General features: G+C 40.3%; 1 protein-coding gene across 13 annotated transcripts in view; it reads right to left on the bottom strand.

Annotated features, from left to right (window-relative positions):
* RIN2 (Ras and Rab interactor 2) overlaps positions 1-27,020 on the bottom strand; it is a 230,294-nt gene that overhangs the window by 96,027 nt on the left and 107,247 nt on the right. For 9 of the 13 annotated variants that reach the window (XM_045832683.1, XM_045832690.1, XM_045832689.1 and 6 more), the window contains one exon: positions 4,824-4,916. In XM_045832683.1, the coding sequence (XP_045688639.1) occupies positions 4,824-4,916 (93 nt within the window). Of the gene's footprint in view, positions 1-4,823; positions 4,917-7,351; positions 7,629-19,485; positions 19,549-27,020 lie in introns of those variants that run through there. The other 4 variants (XM_045832679.1, XM_045832680.1, XM_045832682.1 and 1 more) reach the window with 3 other exon arrangements.

The following is a 27,020-nucleotide window of genomic DNA, read 5'->3' as shown; positions in this document are numbered from 1 at the left end:
GTGACAGTTCTGGATGACTGAAAATTAGCCTGCAGATAGATTTTTTGAAAGCAGAATAACTTTTCAAACACCCAGGAAACACCGATAGTTAAGGGAAGTCTCCTGGGGTGAAGTGTCTCATTACTCCTGGTTTATCTGTTTTGTAGTCAGATTTTAGCAATTAGGTTTCTTCAAAGTGAGTTGCACTTCTATTTTTTATGTGCCAGAGAGCACTCCTATGACTTCCCTGAACCATAATGACAGGTTTTCTGTTTCTGAAAGATGGACATGATGTACCTGTTGTACAAACTGTGCAAAATGACCATGAAGAGGATTCCTCAAATGGAGCCTCTGCTGCTGAGCCAGGCCCTCCAACACCCCGGGTAGTTTGGGAGCCCAAGGCCAGGGCATCTCCCTAGAGCACGAGCAGTTTGGAGGCACAGGAGAGCAGGGTCCGTAGAACCAAAGCACGTTTCTTCCTGCTCAGTTAAAACCAGCTGTTTCCCTGTCTGTGAAGCAAAGGGAGGCAGGAAGCAGGCACTCAGAAAGAGGGAACTCTATCAACTTGTAGGCTGATGACAGCAGGGTCCCCTAGATACCTGGGAGAAATTAGAATTGTTGAGTGGACAATTCCCACCAATACTTCCTGGCATTGTTCTCTGCTATAAGAGGATCCTCCTCGTGGTCAGGGATGTAGCAACAAAAAGACAAAACAAATCCCTCACTGCAGAGTCCAGAGTTAGGGGTTTAAGTTTACTTCCCACCACTACATCAGGGCCACAGCTAGGCCTTCATACACAACATTTCTACCACAATTTTATCTTCAGACAAAGTAAAGGTAGATATCAGCTCAGCTGTGGGAGCTCCACCATCAGTGAATAAAGTTAGTATATGGCAGTCTGGAGAGGTACGTGGGAATCCGATGGGAAGAGGTAGACAGTGAGAGCAGAGGCAGAGTGGGGAAAGCCTACAGTATGGGCATCAGCAGGTCTGGGCCATAGGAGCAGACCCATGATGGCACAGGGGCAGGACCAGGAGAAGAATTGAGAAGGTGGGAGCACAGCCTGAAAGTCCTTGAAGGTGAGAATGCATACCTGGTGCTGGGTCCAGCATGGGCTAGAGTCTGTAAGTAGGCAACATGGATGGATACAATGGTTTGGGAGAAAGCAAACATATATTCGGAAATAGTGCAGATGGATTAGGAGCACCATCCACGGTGCCCACAAATGAAGGAATGAGAACCAAAGTAGGGAGGTAATGTAGGAAAGGGAAGAAGGGTGTAGATTTTGGAAACCTCCCAGGGATTTGCCAGCACTGGGCTCCTGGCTGGTGTGGGGGCAGAGTGGGATTCAGGAAAAGGAGGGATCAAAGATTACTCTGAGCTTCTCTGCCCTAGTGCAGGACCATCTATAACTTTACCAGTCTAGTTAATGTATTTCTTACACAATCTCTTTCACACAACACACCCTTGAAATCTGATAGCAATAGATGTCCACTTCCATTAATTAGGTGCAGGTGACTTTGGCTGCCTTGTCAAGGGCATCACCAGCCTGCCTCATGTGTTTCCACAGAGACCTTACAGAGCGGGAAGATAATGTTTCTCACAGGTGGGTGAGGGACAACAATGGCTCTGGAAAGGACTGTGGAAAATGTGTTGGTCCAGCAGCACAGGATTTCTGTGGCCAGGGTTCCAGCATGTAATTCCACATGAACAACAGCCATGGGCATTCTTATCCCAGATTGCTCACACAATCTGTGCATTATCCAAAACTCTTGTGTCCTGTAACTTATCTGAGTCATTTCCATGTGCCAGGACAGATGGGAAGACACAAATCAAGGCTTGCTTCTAGTGGTTACCAACTCTGGTTTAAATGCACACAAACTGGATGGGGGAACATAATGAAGAAACAGAGGTCCAATGATTGCCTTTCAATTATCTACACTTTACACAAAATCACATGAGCCCTAATAACCAAGGAGGTTATAACAAGCATGTAGAATTTAGCTATGAGCTAAGAATATAACCGAGAATGTTCATGCTTGATGGTGTATGTGAAGCATTGCAGTAGCTTAAGAGTCACTCCAAAATTTAGCCTTGCCCACCTCCCTAGATAATAGTCAATCTCAGCTCACAAATCAAAGGCCACTTCCTCAGGAAAGATTTCTCTGGAACCCTGAATTATGTTATATATTCTCAAAGCCCCTTTCACGTCTCGCATTAAGCACTGTTTTATGATTTATTGGTACAGGTTTAGTGTCATGATTATTTATTAATATCTTTCTTTGTTACCAGACTGAAAACTCCATGAGGTCAGGATGGCTTCTGGTTTTTCTCTCCCCTGTACCTACTATAGAGCCTGGCTGATCTTAAGTTCTCAATATTTAAAATATAAAAAGCATGAGGAGTAAAAGAAGACCCAGTGGGTCCCAGAATGTGCTGAATGACAAACTGTCTCAACTAGTGAACTATAGCATTTTTAAAATCAGTTAGTCAATTGACTTTAAACAGTCAATATTAAATGTCCAAAGGGAAGTTTACTTCATCCTTGCAGATAACTACATGCCTAAATTATAGAATAATTAATAATAACTGATAATACTCATTTAAATTATGATTAATATTATTAAGAAAACTATGGCTTGCCATACGAATGAATAACAATATATATAAAGAAGAGGAAAGAAAGAAGTACAGTTGACCCTTGAACAATATAAGATCAGAGGAGTCAACCCCTGAGCAGTTGAAAATCGACATATAACTGTTGACTACAATCAGCCCTTTGAATCTGAAGATTCAACAAACCATGAATGGAGAATAGTATTTTCAACCCATGGTTGGGAAACCCCTGGATACAAAGGGCCAACTACATTTATTGCAAAAAATCTGCATGTAAGTTGACCTATGCAGTCCAAATCCCTGTTATTTAACTGTAACTACCATTTACATGGAGCATCTAACTACAATAAATTGAAGCTCTGCAAACAAAAACAGAACAGAAAATATCAACTTAAATAGAGCAGGCCAGTTTGCCTACATTTTCCTTAAAGGCATTTGACTCAGGAGAGACTAGCAGAGTTTGCCCTCAGCAGGTTCAAGCAGGCCTCTTACTTCTTGCTTGATTTATTGTTTCACAGGATATAACCCAGAAATACAAGTTAACTACTTTAACCTGATTTTCAACTAAAAAAAAAAATTTTCCTCAGGACTGTAAGAAAAACTGGATCCAACAAGGCCCCTTCCTGAGGAACTTTCAAAGGCAATTTTGACAATACTAGATTTCCTCATTTTGCCTTGACTTGAGCATAAGGTGGTAATTATGAACTAGCCAGTATTTAGGCTGATGTAGGCAATGTTGTGGGTTAAGGAGGGGATTGGGTTCTTCCTTTCCACCAGGATGAAATAAATATCTCAGCCTAAGACAGAATCCAGGAACTGGAGATGAGTCAGGAGCCTGGTGGGTCTAGCGCCTGGTTTACAGGAGACTTGAGGAACCTCTCATTTGCTTTATGAGGATGGATATTACACAGGTTTGATTCAAACTGAATAAACTGATTGAGAATTGTGACTGCTATGTCCACATACCTTACTATTAGCACTGAGAATTGAGACCATCTGTGTCAACATAAATATTTCTTCCAGGTTACTCTTGCCCAGAAAGTTAAGGCTGTAAACCAATAAATAACTTCACTGTTTGCTGTAGGAAATTCCTACAGAACAATCTGTCCTGGCAAACAGTCAGCTCACCTGGGAAAACAGCTTGCCTATCAACAACGGTTTACTTGCCAGGACTCAAGACCCTTGTCTTGCTGTATCCACCAATCCCAAACTATTATATCACAAACTTTGCTGAAAGCCAATCACTTCTCTGCCTTGAAAAATACGGCCAAAAAGACTTGGACCTAGACCTCTAACCCCTATAGATCTGCCTCCCAATCTCCCCTTGCTCAGACACCAGCAGGACTGTGTCCTGCCCATGTCCTCCCTTATTGTAGTCAGCTTACTGAATTTAGCTTTCTTTTATCAGTCGGCTCTTGCAACAGATTTTTTGAAGTCCATAATTGACACAATAAATCAGGTTTGGCCTCTAGGAAGCAGGAGCTTTTAAAGGCAAGTTAATACATACTTACAACCCATCAGGTTGAAGGAATTAGAAAAAATTGTCAGTTTTCCTCTGTAATAGTTAAGCAGCTTCTATAACATTCCTCCTTTGAGAAAAGATCTGGTGCTTTAACATATACACACGCAGTATATAAAATATCCATTTAGAATTGTATCCCTTTAAGCTAGCAAGGTAATTTTATCCCACTGATATCAGTTATGTATATAGAAAAGCTATATGTTGTTTTAATCACACTGCCTTGGTTTTCTCTTGCCTGATCTGAAGAGACCTCTGGTGTTTGATAAAAATACACCAGTAAACAATATTCAATCAGTCTAGGGTGAGGCCCAGGAATCTGATTGTTGTTCTTTAAAAAAAAAATGAGCACTAAGTGATTCATACAATCAAGCAAAATGTAAAACACAGAGCCAACAGCACTGATTCACTGGGAATGCACCAGTTTCCATTGTAAAATCATTCAGCTTAAAAGGAAAAAAAAACGCGCAGAGCAGTTGACATACACACAGAATAGATCTCTTTGTGCGAGGCACTAACTCAACAAAAATCCCAACTACTGTCAAACCTGGTAACAGCTCGCAGCTGGGCTCAGGCGAACTCTCCAGCCAGAGCTGGCTCAGAGAGCAGGCTTCCCTTACAGCTCACAGGAGTGCCTGCAGCTCCTCGTGCAGTCCAGCAAAGGGAGTAAGCTGCAGCTTAGCGATCTCAATCAAGGCTTCCTTTTACCTTAAAGAAACTTTCTCGCTTGTCCAGGCTTCGGGTACCCATGGTCCAAGATGACATTTCCTCCAACGAGGCTCTACTGCACGCCTGGGACTCCTGAAGGTAGAGACATTTTTAATGGTTATAGTCCAGCCTGTAGGAAATTCCTTTCTAAGCCACAGAACACTCACAACAACAGTCCTGCCAAGATCTTTTTCCGTCAACAACATAGTGCCATTTATTTCCCACCAAAGCTCTTCCATCTCCTTTTATACTGATTTCCTGCCTCAGATAGCAAGCATAGTTCCTAGACTTTGTCCCACCTCACTACCCCACCCCCCACATTTCCAGCTGAAGGTCTCTGGGACTATAATGATTGCTTTGTGTGTTTGCTTGACCTCATGCACCAGTCCCGAAGGGGCCGATATTAGATGTCACCGTAATCTGCTCCAAAGCTTATGGACTTAATGTGGCTGATCAGAGAGGGACAGTGGAAGAATAAGCCCCTGCATGTTCCAGGAAATCCTGCTGGAATGGGATGAGATCATCCTTAGCTGTGCTAGCCCTCTTCCCCAGGCAAGGTCAACACAAGGGCACAGGGAATAAATCTCTTTATTTTCTCTTTAGAAATCAAAGGTTGGGATGAAATTCCAAATCTCTGTTTCCAGAGCTCAATTTGTATAAGAAACAGATGTAAACAGCTCCATGATAACCTAAAGTGGGAGTGCACTTTGGAATGTGGAGGGAAATGTAAAGACATGATGTGATTCTGAATCACAACCCTGGCTATTTGAGCTTGGAATTTCCCTCATTCAAACGTTAAAACCCAGTACTCTTTCTTCTTAGTCACAAAGCCTTCAATGTCTACTTGTAAGTCAAACACACACACACACCCCCCCAGGCATCTGTCCTCATCCTGGCCAGTGTGCATTGAGGAGACTTGGGGAGTGTCTCCAAACTTTCCTTAACCAGCAAGGCTGGACCAGCAGCAATTATAAAACTGCTGTCTCACTCAAGATCCCTTCATACGCCATAACATACACAAGTTGTAGCTGGTCCTAACCCCAACTCACAGGTGGAGGACAATAAAGAAAATATGTATTCAGTGAAAACACCTCTTGTGACACTAAGATATTAAAAGGGGTCAACTCTGGGGATGGAGTAGGAGACACTGAAGTCATGGTAGCTGCTGCCAGTTTGCTGAGGCTATTTCATTATTAGTTGGGAAACAGAGAGCAAGCAGCACCAAAGGAACATTTCAACAAGCAGAAAAGCACAACTACTTTGCAAAGAACTGCATCTCTATGAGCAAGCAACGCTCTTGAGAGAAAGGCTCATTTCAGCCCCACAATTTGCCTCTCAGTTCACATCCATAGTGGCTGCAACAACCTGTGGGATCCCATCTAGGAAAAAGTAATAATGACATGCACACCTACCCCTCCTTCTAGAACATTCACCATTTTAGTCACTCAGTCACTTTAAAGGTTTGGAGGTGTCTTTCCTGTATTTCTTTCTACTTGCAATCCCATTGGATGAAGGCCAGCTTCCAAAAACGTCCTTAAAAGAATAGTGAGCTTTTCACCACAATCCTGCTGACGCCACAGGTTCAAGTTCTCAGGCTCAGCAATTTAATGGAGCCCCAGCTCCAAGGCCTTTGAAGTTCATCACTTACTAACCAAGTTCACAGATTGGAGTGACTCCAGAAAGAAACACAGTTCTGTGTTTAGGACTAAGAGCAGAATGGGAACTACTCTGTAACTGTTTCAACCCAGAAGCACACAAATAAAAAAGTACACTTCTTGAAACCAAGCCTAATGTCTGTAATTCTTTTTCTTTCAGATGTTTTCTCAGCAAGAGATTTGACATTGCACAGCAGTTAAGGGTCGGCTCAGTGAGAGCCAAAACTTCATTCCTCATCCAGACCTGTGTGTCTCTGTTTGTGTGGAAATTTTCTGTATACAAACCCTTTCTGATGAGCCACGACAGGCATGGAATTTTTGTCTACAGTAATAGATCAGTCTGGATTCCAGAACTTCACTAGTTCAGTAAGCTGCCTGAAAAATGCATGCATGCACTTCAACTTCAGTGGTCCTCAATGAAACATCCACTCTGGATTCCTTGTGGGCAGGCAGATTCATCCCATTTCTTTGAGAAGATGCAGGTTGCATCTACTCCTTCTTCAAAAGGCTGCTCCAGGACGGAGATGCAAGCAGATGATAAAAATAGGCTGCCAAGGGCCACAGCAGGTCCTTCCCACAGAAGGAAAGCCAAGTGGACTACACATCATAGATCATTCTAATTTTTTAAAATTAAGTTCTTAAGAGCCCAAAAGAAGTTTCAGATTATGGTCTTGCCTGTTGTAGCAGTAGTTTCCTTCCCAAACCATAACCTCTAACACATTGGTTCAATACGAACAGAAATTCAATAGGATTTAAAACAATTCCTTCTTCCCATTTGTAGTTACCAGCACCTCCCCTGCAGGAATTAAACAAGCAGTTTCATCCTAAAACCACCCCAGAAATGGGTCAGACTAAGAAACAAAAAAAAGGTACCGTAGTTTGAGAGGCTGTAAAATTCCTCCAGAGTTAGATGGTGAAAGCTTGCTCCTTTACTGGTTTCCCTGAAGTTGTAAAGCAGATTCTTGAAAAATCAGCCCAGCACGTCCAATGGATCTTTCCAGATGCTAGCTAAAAGCTAGCAAGAAAAAAAATCCTAATGGGACCAAAGGACAGTGCAAACATTTTGGAGCTGCCAAGCCTCTTTAACAACAACACTGAAGGAATGTAAATGAAGCTGGTTGCTTCAGTTGCTAAAGGACAAAGGCAGGAAGTGATTATACCTCACTCTCCAGAAACACCAGGCTCTGCCGCTTTAGACCTAGCTATGGCTTTCTATTTGGTGCCAAAAGTTACTGCAGAGATGAAGGTCTATCCTGAAATTTCAGCATAAAGGACTCCCTGTATAACCTGGCAGCATTTAGGCTGCTTTGACTGCCGCTGAGCAAGATCGTTCACGGCTGGCTTTCCAGCCCATTCCACAGAGAGCCACTGAGACAGGCGCTCAGTCTCTGCTGTCTGGACCTTGGCTGCAGGCTGGCGGATAGGGATAGGAACAACCAGTGCCCAATTTCCAGTTCACTGATCAGTGGAGCTGGGCAGTCACACTGGCACACTTCCACTTTTTGCTCTATCTGGCCACAGGCCAGATCTTGGAAAGATAGAGGGTCTAAGTTGTGTCTTCCTCCTTCCCTGCTCCCTCTTTCTCCTGTCCACCCTTGATTAATTTAGTCAAACTATACCCTTCTTACTTTATTTGTCTGAGACCACAAGTGCAAACCCACAGGAGAAGCAGCAGAAACTTACATTGGCATTCACCACTCACAAGTTCAATTTAAAAGAAATGTGGCTTAATTCAAGACATCTCCACACTGCTGTGAGAGCAGTCACAAAAGCTTTCTCATCACTACCTTTTTTCTAGCAAGACAAAGTGGACTTCAGTTCTTAGTAAACAAGATCTCATAATAATTATTTTTCAGCCAAACTGACTGAAGTAGGAATAAGTGACTCAATACTGGGAACCTGTCAGGTCAAGGCCAACCCCAAGAAATGCACTTCACCTTCTCACCTGATGACAGCAGCTCTTCTCTTTTTAATGCTTTTTGTCTTTACTAAGAGGTAGAAGCAAGTGGGGCAGCTCTGTGTCTGGACCCAGGGCAGGTCTCTGAATATTTTCATAATTTTTTTTGTATTACCACAGCTTTTCCAAGTTGAACAGTAAAATCATTCCAGGCTCTGGCTTGACAATTCAAGTTATGTGAATTTTTAATTTCCTTAAATTCAGTGCTGATTTTCCCTCAGTCAACAGTCAAACTTAAAAAAAAACAGATCATGAAAACTATTCTGTCAAAAGAGAAACTAACTAGTGAGAAGAAATCAGAAACAAAGACCTATATTCTCACTCAATAACTATGTTTTTAAATAGAATTAGGAACAATGCTCACTACCTGAATTTTTCCAAGAATAATCAAGGAAAGTAATTTTTCTCTTTTTTTAGCTAAGTGCTCAGGGGCAAAACTCTGCATTTCTGCCATTGACAGGATTGGCCTGCAAATGAGGCTAATTCCAATGGAGGGCCATCCCTTCCCTTCTTGGAAAACTGGTGTCACTGAGACTCTAATCTCGTCCATGCTGCAGGAGCTCTGCTGGTACCCATGTACCCAGGGGGACACTCTGACCACAGGCAATATGCACAACCCTGGGCAACAAGTGGGCAGTTCTACTAGCTAGAAATTCATTCTTTTCTTGGATGAGAAACTCACTCTCTTCTCTTACCTCATAACCCAATGCCCTCATTTCACCCCTTGTTAAAGAGGTGGGTCCCTCTTTCACGTCCCAGTAGAAATACCTATTCCTCCCTTGTCACTTCTCCTGTGTGTGGCTCTGGCTTCAGGCCTGGTAAACTCTGACCACCAGGAATGGGGTTAATAAGGAAGATGGGGGTTGCTATGGGCATAGCATTTGGCATTTCAAAAGTGTGTGTCTTTTCAAATTTCCTCACTTGAAAGCTCCATGTGTTATGTGGTCATACACCCTGCACATGTGACTTCACATATACAATGAAGGAGATCCATAAGCATATTGACTCTTAATGAGAAGGACACCATGGACAGGACATCACACTTCTTCCTCTTATTCAGGTCTTCCTTAGGATCTACTTATCAACCCATGAGCACTTGACTTTAGTGCTTTCTTTTGAAAGACTCTCTGGCCATGATGGTAATACATATTTTTTTGCCCAAATTTCTGAAGGAAAAATAAGGATGTGCATTATATATGGGTAGTACTAATTCTGTATCTATATAAATATTTTTAATTCTTTTATTAATACTTATGTGTTAAATGTGTGACTCTAGAAAGCAATGATACCCATTATGTTCAAAAATAAATGCAAAAATTCCTTCAAATACAAAAAACAAGTATCTAAATATAAATAAATTAAAAATTGAATTAAAAAATTAAAATGAAAGGTTTTTTTTCCTGAAAGTTTGGGCCAAAAACATGGGTGCACATTATAGACAGAAAAATATGGTAGGTGGTTAATTTTAATTAGAGACTCTAGGAATACTCTATTATCCAGTGTGTATTTTACACTGAGCACGTCTGTTTAGACTAGCCCTGTTTTAAATGCTCTGTAGTTACTTGTGGCTAGTGGCTGCTCTACTGAGCAGCAAAGGCTTCCATTGAATATAAACCTCCTCATTTTACAGATGGAGAAACTAAAGCCCAGGAGCCTGAAGTGCCAGGGCTGGGTGTCTATACCAGGAATGAGAATCAGGCCTAGGCTGACCTTCTCATGTGGAATCCCACCCTATGTGGAATCCCCACCCTACGTGGCCTCCTGAGGGTTCCACTCTGATCCCTTTCCTCCTTTTCCAGTGAGATCTCCCAGGAAACCCCATCTGATCTGCATCCTGGAGGCTTTTGGGAGCAGATGGTTAAAGACATGCATGTGTATCAAAAAAAAAACCCAATCACTCCTTCAGAGAGCTACTACCCCCATGATCTCTTTATTCTTGTAATAATTTTTTGTTTGGTTAACTAACAGCCTATGTCATTAGTGGAGCAAAGAGTAAGAACATACACAAAGTCCAAATATCTACAGAAAAAAAATGTTCTGTTTAAGAGGGTAGATCTCATGTTAAGTGTTCTTACCACAATAAATAAAATAAAATAAAATAAAATAAAATAAAATAAAAATGGCCCAGGTTCAAATGTCATAACCATTACCTCTATGGAGGGAAAAAAAGGGACATAATTCCTTTGAAAAATTAGCTTCCTAGGGCATATATTGCCTGGAATTTCATGCACTGATTTGCAACTTTTTCCTTCATTTTGATCCTGCAGATGTTTCTGTCTTTCCAAACTTTCCACTTCACCATTAGAATATGTATCTACTCCTTTAATCAGTAATGTGCTGAAAAATGTTTTATGATTGGCTTTCTGGGGAGTAAAAGCTCAAAGTTTTAGCATTTTCCTATTTTGTGGTATAAACACTTTCATCATGGGCAATTTCAAGCTACGAAAGTGGCACCAACAGGCTTACAAAATTCATGCAAGTTTATCAATCAGATCTAGTGAGCAGGGTGAACTGACTGCAGTTTACCAATGCTTTTCATTCATTCATTTATTCTAAATCACAAGGCCTCTGAAGAGATTGCTTTTACTTGATTCTTCACACACTGAAGTAATAAAAGATAAAGTAAGAAACTAGATCTCTAGACTGAAACCAGCACTTTATCCATGAAACCACATTATCTGTCCCTAGTAAGATGTGAAATATTTCTGCCTGTCATCTTAACCAAGTTAGACGATGCCATCAAGGAAACTTGAAGGATGCTGTTAGGTTCAGTGTATGACTTCATACTTAGTAAGTTCCATTTCTTTGGAGGTTGAAGAGAAGATTCTCCTTTAGTCAAACAGATACTGGGAATCTTGTATGACCTCCAATACCTTAAATAGTACCTGGTACATATGTGCTCAATAAAAGTTTGTTGGATAAGTAATTGCATGAGATTTTACAGAGAAGCCATCTAGGCTGATAGGAATGGTTTTTAAGGAATGGCTTCCTAAAACCATATGATGACAGAACCAGAGCTTCAAGAACAACAAGGTAAGATCAAATGCCACAAACTCACGAACCATGTTGTTGACCTACATACTTTGTTGGAAACACACATTTTTATACCACATTGAAACATAAAGGCATTGGCTTAGGGAGTCCACATGTTCTCTCGGTGGTGGAATTTTTCCTATGGAGTCTCATCTGGAGCTGTTCCTAGTTCTATAACACACAGACCCACTGTGTTCCCTAGAAGTCTCTAGCTAGTCATGTTTTTCATCTCTTTCATTACTTACAAATCAGAATTCTAGAAAGGATTCCAGGTTTGTTTTCAAACATCAAATTTTCATTAGATACAACAAAACAAAAAAATCCATCAGACAGATGCAAAGCTCCCAAAGAAATATAACTGAATGAGCCAATGGACTTCGTGTGTTTGTGCCTGTACTTGTACCTGCATGTTATGGAGATTAGAGCCTTAAAATTCCCATTCTTGCTCTTAAGGAGTGGGTTGGAGAACAGGAGAGCAGTTGGGCCTCCTCTAAAGAATGCCCTCCTTCTAAGGCTGCAGATTCCATGTGGGACAGTCGGTAGAAGCACATCATCCAGTATCAAAATAGCACAATGCAATACCTTCTACATATAGTCAATGCCCTATTAGCATGTATTAATATTATCTTGCAGCCAGAAACCAGAAATTACCAAAGAGAATCATAAAGAAATAGTGCTCCCCAAAATACTTTAATATTTTATATGTCTACAAAAGAGTCACAGAAACTCACATAGTTCAGTGAGGCTCTCAGGGATATCTGCTGTCATCACCAAAAAGGTGGATTTTGCGCCCGAAGTTGTGCCTCAGAAGTTCAGGCACGTTTCAAAGTCACTCTTTGTTGACTAATGGCATTCATATCTTCCTGGGAGAGACAAGTACCTATGACAAACACACATCTGAAGGAGACTGCTTCAGGACACAATGATAGATAGCCTTGGGGTTAGATTTCAGGAAAAAAGAAGAGTAAAGGATATGTGGCCAATGGGTCCACCGATGGACCTTCTCTGGTGATCCAAGAGACCACATTATTTGTCTCTTGTAAGACATGAAATATGTCTGTTATTACTTGTTCTTCTCCAGAGGGCTGAAAGTACTTTTGTTGAACCAATGCTGCACCAAACCAACCTTCTTGCAGTCCCCACTGGCCTAAACCAAATGGGGTTAGACTCCAAATGGGGTCTAGATATAAGAGAGCTAACTCCTCACTACTCTGGGGACAGCAACCTAGTTGGCATATGTTGTTTTGATTTACAAAGGTCTTTTATCCATATAGCCCCCTTTTTCCTTCCTGTTTCAGCATCATAGACTATCTGGCACCCCTGTCTACTGTCTAGAAACATGAGGCTCCCCCACAGCTGGAAGCTTCTATATTAACCAAGGTTTTCTCCACAGACCTTGTTCTCAATTAGGCCTGTTCCTTCCTGCTCCCTGGTTTTGATTGTGTTCTATTCCTTTATTGTTTCATCAAGGTGTACAAAGAGAGTAGACAGAAGTCATATCATTCAGTTGGCAGGCTTGTGCATTGTTTCTGGATTGCAACTATTTATCTTGTCTGATTCCAATTTAAAAAAACAACAAAGCAAAACAAAACCCAGTGTTCATAGCATCCTCTTTGTCCTTTTCTACTTCCTTCTTCTGAACTCAGAAATATTGGTCCATAAAAAATGTACAAAAAGAAGCACTCATTTTTTTTCTCTAAAATGTAGCTTCAGATGCTTACTTTCCACTTAACATTCCATTCCTCTGAAGTCCTGGCTCCCTCTGTTAATGACAAGACCAGGCTTGAAACCTGACAGGGAGGGACCTCGGCCTTCTGTGCATCAATCACTCCCAGTTCTGCAGAGTCTTCTTGTTCAAATGTCACTCATGTTCCTTCCCATTCTCCACATCCATTCAGACCTCGGAGCACCACAAGCTTTCAGCAGCTGCCTAATGTCTGTGCATCCCCATAGCCAGTGTCGGCTCGGCTCCATTCCATCCTGCAGACCCTTTCTCAGCCCATTTCTGCTCTGCTCACAACCCATTTCTTAGAAATTAACTCTAATATTTATTTTCTCTGCTCAGGTACTCAGGGCCTCTTTATGATCTATTTCCAACCCAAAGTCACAATCTCAGCAGTGTGTGTGGACTGGCTCTGCCCACCCCCAGAATAGAGATCCCACTTAAGTGGATAGAGGGAACAAACCCACTAGCACCCACCTATCCTTGTTGAGTATTTTTACACATTACATTTGCATGCTGTTGCTCTCCTAGGCCACACTGCCAAACCCAGACCAGCGAGTGGAAGGTGGACTAGGTTGGCAGCTCCAGGCAGATGAGATTCTGAAGCCCCATCATGTATTATATAACTTCTCCTTATGAGCAAATGTGACCTAACTTACCTTGACCCAGCTTCAGGTGGGGAAGCTCTGAGGTGGCTGTTCTCCCAGGGGTCCCCAATGAGATCAGGGTCCAGTCACCCCACTGAGGGCTGGCTTGATAACACACCCTTTTGTGGCTATCTTTTCTTCCCCACTTCCACTCTCTCCTAGCAGTAGTGCCAATATCTCCCCCCAACCCAAATTATTTGCACTTGACTTCTTATCTTAGGGTCTGCTTCTGGGGTACCCAAACCTAGACAATCACAGATAAGCACTTGCATGTGTGTGCACACACATGATAATGCAATAGCTGCTTCTTCACTTTCCTCCTGGCTTCCCCTGAGATCACCTCCCAGTAAATGTCTTGTACTTGAATCCTTGTTTCAGAGACTGGCTCATTACTTCTCTTAGGAATCCTGCTCAACTGCTACTGAACTTACAATTAGTGGAGACATTTTTGCCAGAAAAAATAAATGTATTTTGAATGAAATTTGTATGTCCCTACCATCCTTTGTGAGCATAACTAAAATTATCCAATTAAGAGTAATAAAAAAATTGAAGGGGAAGACTTTTTTGCAAACTGTTGCAAAATTTGCCAATAAGGTAAAATGTTGTTACATTCAATGCAACTAATGATAACTATTTTAGAGGATGAAATTTTTATTAATATAGAATCTTTTTTTTTGTCCAGCCTTAATAAGATAAATTTAAAGATTAACAAGTGTCACCAAATGATTAGTCTTCTTAGGATATGCAGGCCTTTTGGTTCAGCTCTGCTCCCATCTGACCACAATTAAAGCTTTTAAGAAACTCCAATTTTTCTCATCACAATCCCTTGCTTGTTTCTTCATGGTAATCAGCAATTAATCCCACTGAATCAGTAAGGAGCTTTTGTTTTATGTAACAGAAAACCCAATTCAAATTGGTTTAAAAATAAATAGTAATGTCTCCGTACAGATTGCTTATTAATTGCAAGAGGAATGATAGTAACGATACACTAGAGAAACTAGACAACACCTCAGCCCAGTGATCAAAATTAATATCCCCAGTGGGGTTAGACAGATGCTGTGTTCCTCCAGACATGATGCTCCGAGAACACATCAATTACAGATCATTCCAATAAGAGGTGTGAAACCTGATTCTAATCATAAAGAAATAGATATACCACAACTAAGGAAGGTTCTATAAACAAGCTGACCTAGATTTTGTAAAAATATCAATGTAATGAAAGGCCAAAAGGCTAAGGAATAATTCCAGATTAAAAGAGATTAAAGAAAACTGAACTCCCCCAAATGACATGATTCTGGAATGAAAACATGCTAGAGAAGACATTATTGGGTAAATTGTTAAAAATCAATTTATGTAATTTTAGATAAAAATGTCATTATCGATGGTTAAGCTCCAGTCTTGGATGATAGGGCTGTGGGAATGTGAGAGGATATTTCTGCACTTAAGAGCTGCATACAGAAGAAGTAAAGGGGCCTGATATCTGCAACCTGCTCTCAATTGGGTCAGAAATTCAGCAAATGGAGCACAAAGGTACAAATTGGTGAATCTGCATAAGTAGTAAATGGAGTTCTCTGAATATTTCTTGCAACTTTTCTGGAAGTTTGAAATTATTTCAAGGTAAGAACTTAATCACGAAGCAGTGAAAGTGACTAAGGGATACAGTGGAGTCTCACGGTGAGCCTCTCGAGGCATGGGCCAAGCCAGTGGCTCCATGATGTCAAAGACACCCTATTTCCCTCACTCTTTTCTGTCCCCTGGTTCTGCCTTCCCAGGATCACTGTTGGCCACTCTCAGTGTGACCAGTATTAAAATGATTGTGGTGTCTCCAGGCTTCACACCCCCACACCTACATACGCAGATACAAGTTACCTCCCTCAGAGGGGTAATTGAGGGCCTGTCTTGCCAGAAAACCTTTCCTCAAGTTTGAGAAATCCTACTCTAAAACACAAATTCTAATCAAGATACCCCTGACACTCAGACCGTGACATCCAAACTCTAATGTAGTGTATACTACAGTCTTCCACAATATGACTTAAAGCTCTATTTCCATTTCTGCATTTCTGACCCCTCCCACGAGACCACCCTTATCTGCCACATATTTGTATCTCTGCAACAGTTCCATTATTTAAGGTACCCCCTTACTTCGTAAATATTTTCTGTTCCTCATGACTCAGCTCAAGAATTACCTCTTCTGTGCTATTCTCACCACCCTCTGCCATTCAGTCTTCACTTTTCTGGTTACCCATGGTCCCTTCTAACAGGCCCCCATGATGTTATAATTCTGTGTTTCTACTTATTGCCCATAGGCCATGTGCTCCTGCATGGTAGGGTTGTGGGGATATGCAGGGTCAGTAAGCATTAATGTCTAATGTTTCAGTGTGCCTAGCAGATCTATAAAATGTAGACAAGCACATACTATCTTCCCTGCTGATACCACATGCTCTGTGGACTAGTAAAAATTTGTGGACATATGCTGCCTACAAGAGACCCACCTCAGAACAAAAGACCTACACAGACTGAAAGTGAAGGGCTGGAAACAAATATTCTATGCAAATGGACAGGAAGAAAAAAGACAGGGTAGCAATATTTATATCTAGCAAAACAGACTTCAAAACAAAGGCCAGAAAAAGAGACCCAGAAGGACACTTCATAATACTCAGGAGAAGAATCCATCAAGAAGACATAAACATTATAAACATATATGCAGCCAACATAGAAGCAACCAAATACATAAGGAAAATTTTGGAGGACTTCAAGGAAGATACAGACAGCAACACACATATCCTATGGGATTTTAACACCCCACTGTCAAAAATGAATAGATCTTCCAAACAAAATATCAACATGGATATTGTGGCAATGAACAATACCCTAGACCAAGCTGATATATATAGAACCTTTCATCCCAAAGAAGCAAAATACATATTCTTTTCAAATGCACATGGAACATTTTCAAAGACAGACCACATGATAGGACACAAAACAAGATAGGACACTCAACAAATTAAAAAAAAAACTAAAATCATAGAAAGCATCTTCTCCTGAAACTAGAAATGAACCCCAAGAAAAAAATTCAAAAACACTCAAACTCATGGAGATTGAATAGCATGCTATTAAACAATGAATGGGTTAAGAATGAGATCAAGGAAGAAATCAAAAAAAATTCTGGAAACAAAAGAAAATGAACTCACAACAGTCCAAAATTTATGGGACACAGAGAAGGATCGCCGTACCTGACATCAAACAATATTACAAGTCCACTGTAATCAAAACAGTCTGATACTGGCATAAGAACAGGCACATAGATCAATGGAACAGAATAGAGAGCTCAGAAATAAACCCAAGTCTCTATGGTCAATTAATATTCAACAGAGGGGACAGAAACATAAAATGGAATCAAAATAGCCTCTTCAACAAACGGTGTTGAGAGATTTGGACAGCTACATACAAAAAAAATGAAACTAGTCCACCAACTAACACCATACACAAAAATAAACTCAAAATGGATAAAAGACGTAAATATAAGCTTTGATACCATAAAAGTCCTAGAGGAGAAAATAGGCAGGAAAATCACAGATATTTCACACAGCAATATTTTCACTGATATGTCCCCTACAACAAGGGACATAAAGGAAAGAATAAATAAATGGGACTTCATCAAAATATAAAGGTTCTGCACAGCTAAAGAAAACATTAGCAAAATGAAAAGGAAAACAACTGTATGGGAAAACATATTTGCCAATGATATCTGGGGCAAGGGTTTGATCTCCAAAATATATAAAGAACTAACATGATTCCACTCCAGGACGACAAATAAACTGATTGAAAAATGGGCAAAGGACCTAACAGACACTTCTCCAAGGAGGTCATATAGAAGGCCCAGAGACATATGAAAGGATGCTCAGCATCACTAACCATCAGAGAGATGCAAATTAAAACCACAATGAGATACCACACCAGTCAGAATAGCCATCATAAACAAATCAACAAACAATAAGTGCTGGTGGGATTGTGGAGAAAAGGGAACCCTAGTAAACTGTTGCTGGGAATGCAAAATGATGCAGCCTCTGTGGAAAACAGTCCTCTGGAATGGAATTTCCTCGAGAAACTAAAAATGGAATTGCCTTTTGACCCAGCAATTCCACCGCTGGGTTTATATGCTAAGAATCCTAAAACACTATTTCAAAAGAACCTATGCACCCCAATGTTCATAGCAGCACAATTTACAATAGCCAAGTGCTGGAAGCAGCCTAGGTGCTCATAGGTAATTGAGTGGATCAACAAATTATGGTACATTCACAGAATGAACACTATGCAGCAGAAAGAAAGAAGCAGCTCCTATCCTTCATGACAACATGGATGGACTAGAAAGTATTATGCTAAGTGAAGTAAGCCAGGTGGTGAAAGACAAATGCCATATGATCACACCTCTAAGTGGAACCTAATTAACAAAACAAACTGGCAAGCAAAATATAGCCAGAGACATTGAAATCAACAACAAACTGACAGTAACCAGAGGGGAGGGGAGAGGGAAATGACAAGAGAAAGAAGGGGAAGGGATGTAAATGAACATGAATGAGGGACCCATGGACAGATGCAAGGGGGGGGTGGGATTGAGGGTGGGAGGTGGGCATGGGTAAGGTTGGGGAAAGTGGTGGTGGGAAAATGGAGACAACTGTATTCGAACACCAATAAAAAAGAAAAAAAACGTGGAATGAATTCATAAGTAAATCTATGATAGTGCCTAAAAAAGTTCTGGGCATTAAATAATTCACTATAATAAAATGTTATTCAATAAAATACATCTTTTTTTTATTTTATTTATTTATTTTTTAGAGAGGGAAGGGAGGGAGATAGAGAGAGAGAGAGAGACATCAATGTGCGGTTGCTGGGGGTTATGGCCTGCAACCCAGGAATGTACCCTAGCTGGGAATCGAACCTGGGACACTTTGGTTCCCAGCCCGTGCTGAATCCACTGAGCTACGCCAGCCAGGGCTTCAATAAAATACATCTTAATTAGTTTGGGCATGTTACTCTCTGAACAAAAATAACCCTGTTATTCAAGCCTCATGTAACCACTGAGAAACTTACAATTCAGCCAATACGTAGAAAGTGCATAAGTTCTAATTTCCTGTTTTTCTCTGAGAGACTGCTGTCTCAGCTTGGGTCAGGCAATTCATGATTTGTGGCCAGGCACTTTAACAGCCCTGGCTCAGGAGAAAGACTATCTTCATTTTATACAGAAAAGTGGGAAAACCTCAAGAAACCCACACTGCACAAATATCACGTCACCAAGGCAGGGGACAAGCACACTCAGCAGTCAGCTGAGAGGTGTCGTCTTGTGCCGTAGAATATAATTTGGCTCTCAGGGCACCAGGATGCCCCACACCAGACATGTGGACACTGATGGCTCTAGCATCCCCCACCACACACAGATCAGGCTGCTGATGCTGCCTTTTCTGAGCCACAAAAATGTCTCAAAGCTCAGAGAGCAGGCTGACTCACCTGCCAAGATGAAATTTTCAGAGAAACTTTGGAGCCATCACCTAGAAAGGTTTAAATAACCCCCCTTTGATTCATCCCTCATTTTTCGCCCACTACAGAGGAACCTGGAGGACGCCACCTTAACCAGCCATCAGTTAGTTACCTGCCACACATGGTTCCTGATATCAGGCACGGAGGAGGATGCAGCACAACTTCTAAGGCATTCCTGCCAAGAACACATGATTTGAATCCACTTGTGAGGAGCATTTGATACACCAAACTGAGGGTGGTCACTACAAAAACAACTGGCCTGAATTCTTCAAAAATGTCAAGGCCTTGAAAGACAAAGGAAGGCTGAGAATCCATTTTAGACTGAAGGAGTCTAAAGAGAAATGACAACTAAATGCAATGCATGATCCTAGACTGGATCTTGAATCTAAAAAACAAAAAACAATTGTTATAAGTGGCATTAGTGGGATTATTGGTAAAACTGGAATGTGGACTATAAATTAGATTAAATTATTGCATGACTGTTCAATTTCCTGAATTTGACAACTATTGTGGTAATATAAGAATGCACCTATTCTTAAAGAAGGACATACTTAAGTATTAAGTAATACAGATATGATGCATCAATTTACTCTCAAATCATTTAGAAAAGTGTGTCTGTGTGTGTGTGTGTGTGTGTATAGGAGAAAATGATAAAACAAATGTGGTAAAATGTTAAAATTTATCAATTTGAATAAATAAATGTTATAGTAGTATTTTTTCTACTTGCCATATTTATTAAGTTTGAAATTATTTTAAAATTTAAAAATATATTCCAACACCTCATTATGTAATATAAAGGAAGATTCTTAATGAATAGTTTAATGTTTTTGAACAGTTCATTGTGCAACACTGGAAAATAATTAAATAGGAGAACACTTTATTCTATCATGCATATGAAGTAAGGAAGTCTGGTAGCACAATTTGATGTGTTAGTGTTTCTAAAGGTTTGAAATTTTATATAAAATGCATCTTTGGGTGTGTGTTTTGTTAATTTATTATGCAATACCTAAGATATACAAAAAGACAGTGTCACACACCTCTATTCACCACCCGTGACCCCTTCCCATCAAATCATCATCCTCGTGGGCCTCCAGAAGTTACAAGAATTCTACACTTGGTACTTAACAGTCCCATGTATTTCTTTATGTGTTTCTTATATATGTATGTGTATACTTTCATTGTAGTTTTTAAAAATAAAAATCTAAATTAAGTTTGTGTCATCCCTCATGGACCCTCAAGGACTACTAAAGTTTCAGGGATTATAGCTTTAGAACTATTGGATGAGGTAACCTTCCAGGCTCTTCAGAGATATTGACCTAGTGACCTCAATTCTACGTCCTTGGAAATAACTTGAATACCAACCTATAATCTATAAAATATATGTCACAGCACACACCCAGTGAAGTGCTGGAATCAGAAAATACTGGTTCACAATAGTGATGGTATACAACTCTTCCCAACTCTGCCTCAATGACATCACATTGGTAGTTTGAAATTCACCATTGTTGGAGTATTTACACCATGGAAATATGAGGGTGTTGTGAACATTTACAACAAGTCATTGAATGCATTTAGCTCCTAGGTGTCTTGAATGTAGAAGAGACCAATTAAATTTTTTCAGGTAGCCTTTCAGAGATACTCAAAAGAGAAAATGAAGAACTAAAGCTTGTTAAGATTTCATAGCCCAGATAAACAAGGATAATGTTAAAGTGAATCTAGGTGATGTTTTAAAAATTGTCCAAAATATCCAGATATAATCATCCAAATATAATTTACAAACTGCATTTGTCCAGTAGAGACAACTCCAAAGATTAGGGTTTGATTGCCCTGCAGGGTGGTAACCAGGTTTGTATCCAAGTCAGCAGCCTTGCTTTGGACTGAATGAATACAGAGTGGGGCAAAAGTAGGTTTACAGTTATGAGTATGTAAACAGTTTATTCTTGTACTATCACTTATTAATTATTGCATTATTTTGCATACAAATAACAGTAAACCTATTTTTGCCCTGCCCTATATGCATCACTCCCCTGTATCCTACTTCAAACTAGCTTGGCTGTCCTGCTAATGCCTTCCTAATGGGTGAAATAAATCTTTAAGCAATGCTCATCATCTGTCTGTAGGAGAGTTGTATTTTTAAACCTCTTCAACGATCATACTTTACCAAAGGAACTGTGGGGTGGGACTAAAGAATTTGGTCCTTTTTTCTTTTTGCTGAATTCAGTGCTTTCAGCCAGGAAGAAGAGAAGCTTTGGAGAAGTCAGGAAGAAAAGATTCAAAGGACCCATGTCGGATGAACGAGTTGTCTTGTTCATCAGGGCCAAGCCTCATGGTTCTCTAAATGTGACTAAATATGGTTGTAATAAGAATCAGGAAAATCTTAACCACAAACAGATGAATGTTTTGCCAAAAAGCCTGGTGCTTCACTGGGCAAACTTAAGCAAACAGTTTTATGCATGTATATCTGTTAATGCCCCATTCCAGAAAAGAGGACACGAACCCTGCAAACTAAACAGTGCCACCCAGTATGGTCCAAAGCCAGGATAACATCAATAGTAACTTTTCTGCCCTTGCCAGTGTGGCTCAGTTGGTTGGAATGTCGTTTTATACACCAAAAGGTTGGGGGTTTGATTCCCGATCAGGGCATATACCTAGTTGCAGGTTTGATCCCCATTCAGGGTGCATATGGGAGGCAACCAATCAATGTTTCTCTCTCTCTCTTCCTCTCTAAAATCAATAAACATATTTTTTAAAAATTTTAAAAAGCAACTTTTCCCACAATCACCCCTCCATTGTCCATGCCCATGAGTCCTTAATTCATATTCCTTTGCAGGAGTGGGGGTGGGGTGGGGTAGGAGTGAGCAGTGGGGAAAAAGGTGGGACAACTATAACTGAACAACAACAAATTTAAAAAAAATAAATAAAGGCAATGTGATATTTTAGTGAGATCCTGGAACAGAAAAAAGGATATTATGTAAAAACTGAGGGAATCTGAAAGAAGTAGCAACTTTTATTAATGAAAAAAAAGCCATTTTTCCTGCCTAATATAAACCAATGGGCTCTTTGTTATTACACCCCTTTCAAGAGCCTTTGAGACATTTTATTCTGACTTCCCATTAAGTTTTAATACCACAGATATGCTGCATATTTGTTTATATGTCACATGGATTTTTGTAATTTACACATAAAAACAGTAAGATTTTGCCCTGGCTGGTATAGCTAAAGGGATTGAGCACTGGCCTGCAAACCAAAGGGTTGCTGGTTAGATTCCCAATCTGGGCATATGTCTGGGTTGCAGGCTGGGTCCCCAGTCGGAGTCGTGCAAGAGGCAACCACACACTGATGTTTCTCTCTTTCTCCTTTCCTTCCCCTCTCTCTAAAAATAAATAAATACAATCTTAAAAAAAAAAGAGTAAGATTTTTGGTCCCTCCCAAAAAGCAATTCTTGGCTCCTTGGGGCCAAAGCCCCTGTTGAGAATGCATGGCATAAACTGACCATCATTAACTGGGCTTGCACAGCCTCCTGATGTCCACACAGGGCTTTTCACTGCAGCTTGGAAATATAGCTTGGAGAAAGTTGTGCTCCCACCTGTGGGCATCTCCACTTTTTACTGATGAACAACTTAATAAGGGCAGAAACAACAATAGTTCTGAGCACTTGCTAGTTGCTAGGCACTGAGCCAAGCTTTCATACACTATGTTTGAATCTGTGGGAGCTGCCATAACAAAATACCACAGCTATTACAAACAAAAGAAATTTATTGCTCACGGTTCTGGAGGCTGGAAGACCAAGATCAGGGTGCCAGGTGAGGACCTCAGGGTGCCAGGTGAGGACCCTGTGCTTGGTTGCAGACTTCTTGCTTTCTCCTCACATGGGTGGATAGGGGCCTCTGTGAGATCTCTTTTATAAGGACACTAATTCCATTTATGAGGTCTCCACTCTTATGACCTAAGAACCTCCCAAAGGCCCCACCTTCTAACACCATCACCTTGGGCAGTAGGATTTCAACATATGATTCTGGGGAGACACAAACATTCACATACATTCACAACTTTGGTTCCCCTCGAAGCAAACCTCATGACAAGGATTCCAAGGCAAGTAATTTCTAGGGGAGATGATCACAGGAAATACTGGTAGGTGAATGTGGAGTGAAGGAGGGTGGGAGGGAGGGAGGGGGATAGTTTTCAAGTCAATGACCACTGTGAACAACTGGAGTTTAATCCACAAAGAAACTCTGGCAAACTGTCAAACATGAACCTCACAGTGATCCCACCTGAAACTGAAAGAAAGGGTAAGGAAATTGGAATAGTTATGCACCAACTCCCAAGACTTGTTGGCTGAGGCCTGTTTCTCCTCATTTCTGGCAGAGATGCAAATACCAGGAGCCAGAACTCAGGCTGATCTGAATTGAAATGATAAGTTACAAGGCTGGACCAAGGCTAGGCCACATATATGGTCTCATATAATTCTCACGGTATCCATGAGAGGTTAGCATCCTAATTAGCCTGAATTTTATAGATATGGAAATGAGGTGTAAAGTCAACAGAAAGTGATAGAGGTAACTGATGATCCAGAGGCCATATGCTTAATACCATGCTAGAAATTTATACTGCTCCTTTCCTGGTATATACAGGCTGCTCTTATGGATTTGTCTTATTAGAATTGATTCAACAGACTGATAAAACTCCTATCATAAGATGAGTCCAAGATAGGACTCATCTTAAATATATCCATAAGCTTGCAGAGAGGGGAAGGATTTAGAAAAAAGATACTGAGTTGAATTTTGGAATTGTTGAGTTTGAGTTGTTAGTAGGACATCCATGTGTAAAGTTCAGGAGGCAGGTATATCAATGCATCTGGCTTTTGATGAGGGTGGGATGTGTTAGAGATGTAAGTGTGGTAGTTGTCAACATGTACATGTGTTATGGACTGAATTTTGTCCCCCAAAATTCACATGTTTGAGCCTTATTTCTTAGCATCTCAGAATGTGACTACAGTTGAAGATAAGGCCTTTAAAGAGGCAACTGAGTTACAATAAGGCTGTTAGGTGGCCCTAATCCTATCTGACCAGTGTTAGGACACTGGTCAGATAGGATTAGGGTTAAGTGTCCTTAAGAACACTGGGATTAGGATATACAGAAAGAGAGACATAAGGTGTGTCTCTCAAAGGAAAGACACAAAGGAAAGACCACAGAAGAGGCAGCAAGAAGGTAGCCCTCTGCAAAGTAAGAAGCTTCAGAAGAATCCAATCCTGCTAGAGCCTTGATCTTGAATCCACCTTCCAGAACTGTGAGAAAACAGATTTATGTTATCTAAGCCATCTTGCCTGTGCTTTGGCAGCTCGAACACACTAATATGACATGGTAGCTATTGTCATGGAATAGAGGGATCTACATGAAAGCCAAGGGGAGGTTTTATTGGAAGACATAGTAAAATGGAGCCAGAAAGACAAAAATTGAAACTATCTGATACATATGGCAACAGGAAGGAAGAGCCAAAGAAATGGGAGAAAAATGGGAAACAGCATCTTATATGTACAATCCTAGTTGATTTTTTGTCAATCTTAAGATGGAAGAACCATCTTGCAGAGTGTCCTAAAATCAGAAAGCGGTAGAGCCAGAACTAGAACCAGGTATGATTGATTCCAAGAGCCCTCTCTTTCTACCACACCAAGGTCATTTACCCTACTCCTGAGGATAAGGGCCCAAGGGCATCTCTGTAGCCTTAACTTACCTTCTTGGAAGTTGAATGGCTACTTCCACCTTGTTCCTGCCAATTACTATCTTTTAGGAGACTCAGCTCTATCCCTGTGTCCCAAGAAACTCTTAAAATGCCCTGGCATAAAGCTATGTTCTTGCTATTCAGCTTCTCTGGCTTCCCAACAAAGCCTCACAGTCCCACGGCCTCCAAAGTCCATTTCCCAAGCCCCAAGTTTTAACTCAGCTGCTCCCACCTGCTCTAAATCCAGTCTGGACATGAGCTTCAGTCCTCCACAGAATTTATAGTGGTCCTGCCTTCTCCCTGCCGGTTCTGTGCCTCTTGCCAACTCCCACTTGGCTCTGTCCCTACTGTCTGGGCAGTTCTGTCTAGGGTCTTCCAGGGTTTAATTATGAAAAGCAGACCCAAATATTTACCCTGGACTGTAGAAAAACAGATGAGGTCATGGAATTATTGACATTGATCTTTTTTTAGGAAAATGTATGGAGAATGGGTGAGGAGTTAGCAAATTAGGGATGAGTAAATGTTATTCCAAATGAAGGTTTTACTCCCTGAATATGGTCAAGAAAGGATTATTAGGATGATGTTTTTTGAGCACTTAGGACAAAAGTGACTGCCACTAGACATTAACATGATGTCCCTAAAATATGAACTTTATTGACATTTTAATGTTTCCAGGCAACATAGTAGGGGCTGTGAACATGAAGGGAGTTTGATTTTATAAAGAAGTTCAACAAGATTCTCAAAATACTCCAAGAGATACAGGGTGAGCTGGACAGCAGCACATGTAATTGTCCAGTCACCCAACCACAAAGCCACTAGAATACATCTTCCCTTTCAGGTCCCTGGACCAAAATCTAATAATATTAAGTCTCTTGCTTCAATCTGTTCTGCAAATCTGCAGACTTCCTCTTCCTAACTTAACCTTTGGTACATATCCTGCTTCACCCAGATTTAGCTTGACCGAATTTCCATTCTCCCTACTGAAGAAAATAGAATGACTTTGGCATGCAGTTGATTTGGCAAGAGAAACTGTGATTATTATTAGACCGGGGAAATGAGGGGTGGGCAAAGACTTCTAAACAGGACATAAAAAGCATGAGCCATCTTAAAAAAATTTAAAGGATAAACCACAAAAAGAGATAAATTTTGACTTTATTAAAGTTAAAAACTATGTTCAACAAAACATTTCATTAAAAAGTGAATGAACAAACCAAAGAATGGGAGATATTCTAAATACATACATCTAACAAAGAACTCATAACAAGAATATATTTTAGAAAATAAGCAAACCTGGAAACCAATAAGGAAAAAAGACAAAACAAATTTTATAAAAGAGCAAATAACCTGAATGGGCCTTTTACTTAATATCCAAATATAAAGTATATAGAAAGGTGTTCAACGTTATTACAGGACTCATCAAAAAAAAATAAAATTAAAACCACAATAAGATTCACCCATGTAACCAGCTGAATGAATAAAATTTAAAAGACTGAACACCTTAAGTGTTGACAAGGATATGGAGCAACTGGAACTTTTATACACTACTGGTGGGAGTACATTTTGGTCCAGCCACTTAGGAAAACTAGAATATCTACTAATATTTATCTATGTCTACTGTACAGCAAGGAATTCTACTTCCAGGTATATGTCTAGGATAAATGAGGGCATGTGTCAACAAAAAGACATATGTACAAGAATACTCATAGCAACTTAATTCATAATAGCTGTAATTAGAAACAACTTAAATATCCATTAAACAGGAAAATGGAAAAACAAATTGTGGTATATTCATACAAAAAGTACATACCCAAGAATTAAAAGGAGCAAATTATTTATATCACAACACAGACGAATCTCAAAAACTTTATTTTGAGCAAAAGAGACCAGGCATAAAAATGTGTATATTTTATACCACAGATCACGCAAAA

This window comes from Phyllostomus hastatus, unplaced genomic scaffold (genome assembly GCF_019186645.2).
Source record: "Phyllostomus hastatus isolate PE091 unplaced genomic scaffold, TTU_PhHast_1.1 phas_contig_17, whole genome shotgun sequence".
NCBI classification, from domain to species: domain Eukaryota; kingdom Metazoa; phylum Chordata; class Mammalia; order Chiroptera; family Phyllostomidae; genus Phyllostomus; species Phyllostomus hastatus.
The sequence above is the reverse complement of the archived record's forward strand: the minus strand, read 5'-3'. Positions and strand labels throughout refer to the sequence as shown.